Source organism: Scyliorhinus torazame, chromosome 12, assembly GCF_047496885.1.
Source record: "Scyliorhinus torazame isolate Kashiwa2021f chromosome 12, sScyTor2.1, whole genome shotgun sequence".
Lineage (NCBI taxonomy): Eukaryota > Metazoa > Chordata > Chondrichthyes > Carcharhiniformes > Scyliorhinidae > Scyliorhinus > Scyliorhinus torazame.
The window spans coordinates 206,096,825-206,107,848 of NC_092718.1; the positions used below are offsets into that span (position 1 = coordinate 206,096,825).

Below are 11,024 nucleotides of genomic sequence, written 5' to 3' on the forward strand. Positions count from 1 at the left end.
ACATGTTCCTTCCTGTAACACAATCATGTCAGCCTCTATCCGGTTACCTCTCTCTTGACGTTCCACAGCAGCTTCTGCTTCGCCTCTTCCTCCGAGCAGCCCGGCGGTTTGGAGCTTGACATTTCGGCGCTGGTTGAGATGAGCCACTGCAATAGAGGGAGAGAGAGGAGGAGAGCGGGAGGCAGGATGAGAGGCCGGTGCCGGGCTCTGCAGCCGCTGCTCCTCCTGCAGATCCAGCTCGCGCCGCCGCCCAGAGCGCCAGAGCCGAGCGCGCCTGACGTCACCGGCAAGCCAGGGACAACTCGCGCGCTCACCTGGATCAGGGACACCCCCCCACCCAGACAGACAGGGATTTCCCCCACCCAGACAGACAGACATGGATTCCCCCCAGACAGACAGGGATCCCTCCCACCCAAACAGACAGGGATTCCCCCCACACAGCCAGACAGGGATTCCCCCCACCCAGACAGACAGATTGGGGTCCCCCCAACCTAGACAGACAGACAGACAGGGATTCCCCCCACTCAGACAGACAGACAGACTGGGATTCCCCCCCCCCCCCCCCCCACCCAATCAGACAAACGAGGACTCCCCCCCCCCCCACCCAGACAGCCAGCAGACAGACTTGGACTTCACCCCCAAACCAGGCAGACAGACTGGGATGCCCCCCCCCCCCTCCCAACCAGACAGACAGATTGGGATTCTGCCCCCCCCCCCCCCCCATCAGACAGATACAGGAAGGCAAACAGGGATCCCCCCACCCAGGCAAACAGGGATCCCCACCCAGACAGACAGACAGGGATCCCCCCACCACCCAGATAGGCAGGTAAACAAGGATTCCACCCCCAACCAGGCAGACTGGGATTCCCCCCCTACCGAGACAGACCTGGATTCCCCCCAACCCAGACAGACAGACTAGGATTCCCCCACCAACCCAGACAGAGACTGGGATTCCCCCCTACCCAGACAGGCAGACTGCCCCCCCCCCACCCCACCCAGACAGACTGGGATTCCCCCCCTACCCAGACTGACAGACTGGAATCCCCCCCCCCCACCCCCACACAGACAGACCGACAGGGATTCCGTCCCACCCAGAGACAGACAGGGATTCCCTCCCCCCACCCAGACAGACACAGGCAACAGAGAACCCCTACCCAGACAGACTGGGATCCCCCACCCAGCCAGATAGAGACAGACAGGCAGACAGATGGGGATTCCCCCCACCCAGACAGGCAGGCAAACAGGGATCCCACACACACAGACACAGACAGACAGGGATTCCCCCACCCAGACAGATAGGTCACCCCAACAGACAGGGATTGCCACCCACCCAGACAGACAACAGACAGGGATCCCCCCCGCCCCACACCCAGAGAGACAGACAGGCAGAGATTCCCCCCACCCAGATCGACAAACAGGGATTTCCCGTCCACCCAGACAGATCCCACCCGATAGGGGTTTCTCTCCTCCCACCCACCCAGACAGACAGACAGACAGGGATTTCCCCACCCAGACAGACCCCCCCCAACAGACAGGGGCTTCCCCCTCCCACTCAGCCAGGCAGGGACTCCCCCCCCCACACCAAAGAAACAGGGATTCCCCTCCCCATCCAGACAGGGATTCCCCCACCCACCCACAGAGACAGGGGTTTCCACTCACCCAGACAGACAGACAGGGACCCCCCGCCCCCCACACGACATACACACCCAGACAGGCAGGGATCCACCCCGAACCGGACAGACAGGGATCCCCCAACAGATAGACAGGGAACCCACCCCCCACCCGCCCCCACACACACAAACAGACAGACAGACAGGGAACCCCCCCACCCCCACACACACAGACAAACATAGGGACAAGCAGATGTGAAAGAGCGAAACTTGAGTAAGGAATTTAAAGTGAAGGAACTCTTAGGGGGCAGTGACCAGGATAGAATTCACCTTGAGTTTGAGAGAGAGAGATGAAATCAGATGTAACGATTTTACAATTAAGCAAAGGTAACTACAAAGACATGAGGAAGGAGCTGGTCAGGGTTGATTGGAAGAGTAGCCTAGGAGGGAAGACAGTGGAACATAAATGGCAGGAGGTTTTGGGGTTTATTCGGGAGGCACAACAGAAATTCATCCTAAGGAGGAGGGAACATGTTAAGGGGAGGACAAGGCATCCATGGCTGACAAAGGAAGTCAAGGATAGCATAAAAGCAAAGGAAAAAGCGTACAATGTGGTGAGGATTAGTGGGAAGCCAAAGGATTGGGAAGCCTTTAAAAGCAAGCAGAAGTTAACTGAAAAAGTAATAAGGGGGAAGAAGATGAACTTTGAGTGCAAACTAGCTAGTAATATAAAATAAGATTGCAAGAGTTTTTTCGATATATGAAAGGTAAGAGAAAGGCAAGCATGGACATTGGACCACTGGAAAATGAGGCTGGAGAAGTAGTAATAGGGAACAAAGAAATAGCAGAGGAACGGAATAGGTACTTTGCATTAATCTTCACATTGGAAGACATCAGTGGCATACCAGAACTTCAAGAGAGTCAAGGGGCAGAGGTGAATGCAGTGGCCATCTAAGGAGAAAGTTCTGGGGAAACTGAAAGGTCTGAAGGTGTATAAATCACCTGGACCGGATGGACTACACCCCAGGGTTCTAAAAGAGATAGCTGATGAGATTGTGGAGGCATTGATGGTGATCTTTCAGGTATTACTGGAGGCATGGACGGTCCCAGGGGATTGGAAAGTGGCTAATGTAATACTGCTGTTTAAGAAGGAAGAGAGACCAGAAGACAGGAAATTATAGGCCGGTTAGCCTGACTTTGGTTGTTGGTAAGATTTTAGAGTCTATTATTAAGGATGAGATTGTTCATGGTAAAATGGGACTGAGTCAGCACGGATTCAACAAGGGGAGGCCATGCCTGATAAATCTGTTAGAATTCATTGAAGAGGTAACAAGGAAGTTAGATAAAGGACGTGATCTATTTGAATTACCAGAAAGCCTTTGACAAGGGGCCGTACAGGAGACTGCTAAATGAGATAAGAGCCCATGGTGTTAGGGTCAAGGTACTGACATGGATAGAGGATTGGCTGACTGGCAAAAAATAATAATAATAGCTTATTGTCACAAGTAAGCTTCAGTGAAGTTACTGTGAAAAGCCCTTAGTCGTCACATTCCGGCACCTGTTCAGGGAGGCCGGTATGGGAATTGAACCCGTGCTGCTGCCTTATTCTGCATTACAAGCCAGCTGTTTAGCCCACTGTGCTAAACCAGCCCCTCCCAGAAGGCTGGGAATGGGAATAAAGGGGTCCTTTTCAGGATGGCAGCCGGTGACTAGTGTTCCGCAGGGGTCAGTATTGTGACCACAACTTTTCATGATATACATTAACAATCTAGAAAAGGAACTGAGGGCATTGTTGCTAAGTTTGCAGATGATACAAAGGTAAGTAGGGGGGCAGGTTAGGCTGTGTTGAGGAAGCAGGGAGGCTGCAGTAGGACTTGGACAGGCTAGGAGAGTGAGCAAATAAATGGCAGATGGAGTACAAAGTGGGAAAGTGTGAGGTTATGTACTTTGTTAGGAAGAATAGGGGCATAGACTATTTTCTAAATGGGAAAAGTCTTCAGAAATCTGAAGCACAAAGGGACTTAGGAGTCTTAGTTCAGGATCCTGTTAAGGTTAACGTGCAGGTTCAATTGGCAGTTAGGAAGGCAAAAGTAATGTTAGCAGAATATAAGAATATAAGAGCAGGGATGTGCTGTTGGGGCTGTCAAGGCTCTGGTCAGACCCCATTTGGAATACTGTGAGCAGGTTTTGTCCCCGTATCTAAGGAAGGATGCGCTGGCCTTGGAAAGGGTCCAGAGGAGGTTCACAAGAATGTCATATGAGGAGCGGTTGAGAACTCTGGGTCTGTACTCAATGGACTTTAGAAGGATGAGGGGGATCCAATTGAAACTTACAGAGTATAAAAGGGCCTATACAGAGTGGACATGGAGAGGATGTTTTGACTAGTAGGACAAACTAGAACCAGATGGCACAGTCTCAGACTGAAGGGACGATCCTTTAAAATTGAGATGAGGAGGAATTTCTTCAGCCAGAGGGTGGTGAATCTGTGCAACTCATTGTCGCAGAAGGCTGTGGAGGTCAAGTCACTGAGTATCTTTAAGACTGAGATAGATAGGTTCTTGATTAATAAGGGGATCGGTTATGGGGAGAAGGCAGGAGAATGGGGATGAGAAACATATCAGGCATGGTTGAATGGCAGAGCAGATTCGATGGGCTGAATGGCTTAATTCTGCTTCTATATCTTATGGTCTTATGGGACACCACCCCATGCACCTTCAGTCAGTAAGGGATTCTGCAATCCGGACAGCCAACGATTCCCCCCACCCAGGCAGACAGAGATTCCCCATCCAGACAGACAGACAGACATGCAGACCGATAGGGATTCCTGCCAGAGAGACAGATGGGGGTAACATACAGCCAGTGATTCCTGCTCAGACAGACAGGCGGGGCTCCCCCAGCCAGACTACAATCCCCCCCCCCCCCCCCCCCCCCCCGCACTCAGACAGAAACCCAGGTCAGGATACCCCAGTAAGAAAGGGTTGGATTCTCAGAGAGAGGGAAGGATTACCCAGAGCGATGGAGGGAAGGATTCCCCGGAGACGGAAAGTGGGAAAGAGGAGGTTCTTTCGGGAAAGAAAGACAGAGAGAGAGAGAGAATAAACTCGTCTAGAGAGAGAAAGAAGCAAAGATTTCCAGAGAAGTCAAGAAAAAGAGATGCAAAAGACAGAGGAGGAGAACTCTCAGAGAGATCAACAAATGGGCAGGGGCCTAGGAGGGGATGTCACAGAGAGAAGTAAAAATCTTACAGAGCACCACCTGAGTTGGCCCTCTGAAAAATAAACGAGAGACTCTCCCAGATCCCAGTCTGTGACCCTTCGGGATGCCCCAGGAAGAGGATATCCTTTGAGAGATCGCCAGAAAAAGAGGAGATTCTCTGGGGGAGAGGCAGAGTCCTAAAGGGGTAACCCTCTGTGAAATAGAGGGGGATTTTTCCCACAGACTCTGGCACAGTGACCCCCAAAGGGAAATCATTGACCTTCCCAGAGAAACAAATCACTTGAGAAAGAAACAGGCAAGTCCCTGAAATTATATATATACTCAGAGAGAGGAATCAATAAGCCACCAGACCATCAATAATGTAGAGGCTTCCAAAAAAAGAGGTCATTTAAAATACTTTGTCAGTGATTGTGATAAACATATCCTGATAGTCTGCCCAAAAGAGTGATGATAGGGAGAAGGAGGCCCATGTGGCTCTGGCAATTTCTCTCTCCATTGTGGTGTGGAGGTAGTCACTGGACTAGTAATCCAGAGGCCTCAAGGTACTACTCTGTGGACCCGGGATCGAATCTCATCATAGCAAATTTGAAATCAATAAAATGTGGAATTAAAAGTTTAGTGATGACCATTGTTTGGTGGTGGGGTCATGGTCCAGGGGGATGTAGGAGGAAGTGTCTGAGAGTTGGGGCTCAATCTCTATGAAGTAGGGGCAGCTACAGACAACATTGTTAATTGTCATCATTAAAAACCCATCTGGTTCCCTAATCCCCTTTAGGGATGGAAATCTGCCATCCTCACCTGGCCTACATGTGACTCCAGATCCACGGCAAAGTGGTTGACTTGTAAGTGGCCACTTATTTTCAGCCTCTACCTCGCAGAGCGGCAACTCTGAGGGAGAACCCTCAGCGTGGCATCAACTGTCTTAATTTCCCTGCTCCTCTCACCCACCCCAATCTGGAAGTGCTGGATTCAGTTCTTTTTGGTCCAACCTGCTGATGAGGATGCCTTTGTTGTCTGTCGTTACCTCTACTTCATAGAGGTTGAGCCCCAGCTCTCAGATGCGCCCTCCTCCATCCCCCTGGACCATGACCCCACCACCAAACATCAAGCCATCGTTTCCAGGGCTGTCACCTCATTGCCTCGGGAGATCTTACCTCCGCAGCTTTCAAGCTCTAGCCCCCCAAGCCCTCACAACCCGCTTCTACCTCCTTCCCAAAATCCACAAACAGGACTGCCCTGTTGGAGCCATTGTATCAGCCTGTTCCTGCCCCAGGGGATTAATTTCCTCCTATCTTGACTCCATCCTCTCTCCCCTTGTCCTGTCTCTTCCCAACAAATCCATGGTTCCTCTGATGCTCTACCTCACATCAACAATTTCCACTTCCCTGGCCCTAACTGCCTCCTCCTCACTCTGGATGCCCAAACCGTTTCTCTAAGCCAAGAATACTGAGAGAGGCCCAAGGGTCAAGGCAAGAGGGCAACAGCTTCAACTTAGTGGCAGGAATCGTTCAAGAACTAGAGGGCAATTTGACACTCCCACAGGCAGAAGAATCAGAACAGTAAAACAGGGGAGCTTGGTCTATTGAAACAGCTAAGAACAACAAAAGAACACCTTAAAGTGAGGTGACACCCGTGCAAATGAGATCTCGAGACTGATGTTTCAACAGGAACAGAAAAGGGAGATAACTGGGAGAGAGAGGAAAACTGGACCTTGAAACTGGGACAGTTCAAGGACTGGGTGACCCCCCAAGGCCAGCCCCAAGCATCAGGGATCAGCCCTGGATGTGAAGCTGGCAAACACTGGGACGACCAGTGAGACAGAGAGAGAGAGAGAGAGAGGACACCACATCGAAGCAGCACAGACCCGGTGGGAGAGCTGTGGCAGCGACAGCAAGAATGGGCGGCGCTGACGCACCTAGCAACAGGCGGCAAACAGAAGGCTTGTGGCGAGATTCACCCGCATCGTCAGGCACCATTGAAAGGAGGTCATTTATACTCAGGCTGGGCCACATTCCTGAGGGATTAATGATTGAATCAAGTGTTTATCCTCCATCGTCATCAAGTTGCACACTTTACACACACATTAATATCCAGCATTGCTTCTAGGGGGGGGGGAGGTGTTAAAGAAGCCCTTGCATCGATTACCGTCAGCAACTGTTCCACCCGGAACATGGCCATTTCCTCCCCACCGTCGAACCGAGCCCACCGTCAAGCGCAGCGAGAGCGCCCCGGAGCAGCAGCCAAAGTGAGATCCACCTTGCTCAGGGCTGGCTGGGGGTGGCGCCATGCCGGACGGTGCAGACTGGATCCAGTGAGGATGGGCAGTCTGTGCAAGCAGGGCATCTCAGCGAGGTGGCAAGTGGGCAGGGGCGGTGGTTTGTCAGCCCCCTGCCGGGGAGCTATCACGGGGGGGGGGGGGGGGGGCAAATTGGAGTTAACTGGAGGCTGTTTGGCCTCGTCACAGTTGACATGAGGTATGTGTGTGTGTGTGTGTGTGTGGTGTAAGACAACAACGACCAGAACACTCAAAATCAAAACTGCCCCATGCTTTGTAAATCTGAATTTTTAAAAAGAAAACAGAAAATGCTGGATAAACTCAGCAGGTCTGGCAGCATCCGTGGGGAGAGAAACTAGAGTTTAAAAAAAGAAAACATTCAGAGTACCCAATTCATTTTTTCCAATCAAGGGGCAATTTAGCGTGGCCAATCCACCTAATCTGCACATCCTGTGGGTTGTGGGGCGAAACCCACGCAAACACGGGGAGAATGTGCAAACTCCACACGGACAGTGACCCAGAGCCGGGATCGAACCTGGGACCTCAGCGCCGTGAGGCAGCAGTGCTAACCACTGCGCCACCATGTCCCCCTGAGAGAAACTAGAGTTAACGATTTGGGTCGAAATGACTCTAAAAATACAGTGAGCTTGGAGATGAAGAGAGTGCAGAAGGGGACAGACAGGCTGTGAGCTGTTATCTGGGGATGTGTCTGGCTAGCTGATGGAAGGAATTCAATTATTAAGAGCACACTCTTACAGGCAGCACGGTGGCGCAGTGGTTAGCACTGCTGCCTCACGGCGCCGAGGTCCCAGGTTCGATCCCGGCTCTGGGTCACTGTCTGTGTGGAGTTTGCACATTTTCCCCATTTTTGCGTGGGTTTCGTCCCCACAACCCAAAGATGTGCAGGGTAGGTGGATTGGCCACGCTAATTTGCCTCTTAATTGGAAAAAATGAATTGGGTACTCTAAATTTATTTTTTTAAATGTCAAAATAACTGACCCTACAGTTACCAATTTCTATTTCTTGAATAGTGTGACTTAAATTATAGCCTTTGCCAAATTACAACTTTCAGACTTAATCTGATGAATGTGGTTTCATTCAGCATATTGCAAACATCCACATGATACTTCACTCAGCGGTTTTGTAAGTCGAGGATGATTTCCAGACGACCCGGGTTCGATCCCGGCCCCGGGTCACTGTCCGTGTGCAGTTTGCACATTCTCCCAGTGTCTGCGTGGGTCTCACCCCCACAACCCAAAGATGTGCGGGGTAGGTGGATTGGCCATGCTAAATTGCCCCTTAATTGGAAAAAATGAATTGGGTACTCTAAATTTATTTTAAAAATAGAGTACACTGTTATGAAACCACACTGGCGTTTCTCACCCTCCTGTTTGAATGATCTATTCCCTGTAAACCGCCCTGTGAATTATTTCGAAACAGCTGCACATGTTACAGAGCAAAATCGTGACAGCGAAGGACTGCCCCATTTAAACAAAATATTTGATAAGAATTCCTCTGATCTCTCGGCTTGGCTGCATTTCCCTTGTTCCATGTTTGGAGATAAAATCGTCAACTGTTGCACTCTCGCTGGAACTAACGACCAGAGAAAATACATGCCTGATAATGTTTGCTCAGCCACAAGAGGTCATCTATTTTCCATGTTGCTAAGACAGGGCGGCGAGAAGAAACACAATTTACCATGTTAATAAAAGCAAAATACTGCAGATGCTGGAATCTGAAACAAGAACAGAGAGCCCTGGAAAATCTCAGCCTGTCTGGCAGCATCAATAGGGAGAGAAAACAGAGTTAACGTTTTGAGTCCTTTTGGCCCTTCTTCAGAGTTGAAGATATATGTTGGACTATATACTGTTTAAGAGACCGTAGAACTGGTTGAACAGAGTAGAAGGTCAGTGATTAGTGGCAGTCAGGAGATATTGCAACAAAGAAGTAGCAAAACGCAAGAACAAGTGACAGCTGGCCCAGTGGGGAAGGGAGAGTCTTTGCATGGATATAAAAATTGTTTGGGATATGAAAAAATGATTAAGATGGAGGAGAAAGATGCCTAATCAGAAGATGAGATGCTGTTCCTCCAGTTTACTTTGGGCTTAACTGGAACATGAGAGCAAGGTTCTGAGTTGAAATGGCATGCAACAGGAAGGTCGGGGTCCCCAACACCCATTCAAGACCCTCCACACCTTCCTGTCCCTCTGACCTACCTTCTTTCTTCTAAGCCCATCCCTTGCCATGTAATCACCATACCATCTGACCTGCCCCTCTCTAATGCTAGCTGTTCTGTACTCAGCAAAATACCTAGTTTCATCCTCTGATGTCCCCACCACAATAAATTATGGGTTTGATAGGAGGCTGAACTCTTCTTCCATTTCCGTTGTCACTGTGCTCACTTCTTTGGGCAGGAGTCTTACCAACCCCCCCCCATTCAACAGATCCTTCCACCCACCTCCAACATTCTCCCTCTACCTGGACCCCACCCTCTGGCTTCCTATCTGCTCTTGAGAATTATCGGCATGACATTGGCCATCTCAATTTCTCTGCTCTTCTCAACCACTCCAACCTGTCTCCCTCTGAACTTTCTGCACTCTGTTCTCCCACGTCCAATCTTGAAATTGTGATCAAACCTGTCGATAAGGGTGGTGCTGTTGTTTTTTTAATATAAATTTAGAGTACCCAATTTTTTTTTTTTCCAATTAAGGGGCAATTTAGTTTGGCCAATCCACCTAACCTGCTCATCTTTGGGTTGTGGGGGTGAAACCCACGCAGATACGAGGAGAATGTGCAAACTCCACACAGACAGTGACCTGGGGTCGGGATTCGAACCCGGGTCCTCAGCGTCATAGGTAGCAGCGTTAACCACTGTGCCAAGAGCCACCCCTGGGTGGGAGAGAATTACCTTGACGCTTTGTTTCAAGAAGCAATCTCACACCCTAAAATAGTGCCTTCTGGTTTGGAAAGTGGGGGCTACATGGAGGATGGGTTGACAGGCCACGGCACCATGGTGCAGGTAGCCATTCAAGTGGGAGGAAAAGAATGTGGTGGTTGCAGGGGACAGTACACTAAGGGGGATTGACACTATTCTCTGCAGCAAAGAACCTGAGTCCAGATGGCTATGTGGCCTGCTTGGTGCCAGGGTTCAGGACATCATCTCCAGGTTGGAGAGGAAGTTGCAGTGGGAGGGGGAGGAACCAGTTGTTGCGGTCCATGTGGATATCAATGTAATAGGTAGAATGAGGAAAGAGGTTCTGCATAGAGAGTTTGAAGAGCTAGGCACTAAATTAAACAACAGAACCTCCAAGCTTATAATCTTTGGGTTATTGCCTGAGCCATGTGCAAATTAACATGGGGTACATAAAATGAAGGAGATGAATACGTGGCTCAAAGACTGGTGTGGGTATCGGTTTGTGGGGCACTGGCATCAGTACTGGTGAAAGTGGGGGGCTGTACCATTGGGATGGCCTATATCTGAAATTAATGGCTCTTTACCTAAACGTAGCATTTGGCACAAAATAAATGAATAAACGACGTAAATCGAGGTTAAATCATTTACATATTAATATGGTAACCGCCAATTGTTTCAGTGTCTTAAATTCACTGAACACTATTGTGGTAGTCTGTGTAGAGGTATTACGGTAGCTGGTAATGCTGGAACACCATTGGTAGATATTGTATGTTTCCTATTGGTCAAGCTGTATGGTAGCTCCGCCCTGCAAGATGGGGTATAAGAGCCCGTACCGCCCCAGCAGCCTCATTCTGTACCTGAGCTGCTGGGGGAAACATCTAGCTTATTAAAGCCTTCAGCTGGACTACATACCTCGCTTTAGTGGTCATTGATCGAGCATCAATTTAATAAGCTAGATTTAAAAGTATGGAGCTCCGAATCAAGCCAGAGTGTCTGCAACTCAGCCCCC

General features: G+C 49.9%; 1 protein-coding gene across 2 annotated transcripts in view; it reads right to left on the reverse strand.

Moving 5' to 3' along the window:
- Positions 1-7,156, reverse strand: part of sgsm2 (small G protein signaling modulator 2) — a 304,851-nt gene extending 297,695 nt beyond the window's left edge. The window contains exons 1-2 of one of the 2 annotated variants that reach the window (XM_072469759.1): positions 6,972-7,156; positions 48-146 (exon numbers count right to left, since the gene is read on the reverse strand). In XM_072469759.1, coding sequence (XP_072325860.1) covers positions 48-146; positions 6,972-7,004 — 132 coding nt within the window. In that variant the 5' untranslated portion in view covers positions 7,005-7,156. The remainder of the gene's footprint in view (positions 1-47; positions 147-6,971) is intronic. The other variant, XM_072469760.1, reaches the window with a different exon arrangement.
- Between the last annotated feature and the right edge of the window lie 3,868 nt (positions 7,157-11,024).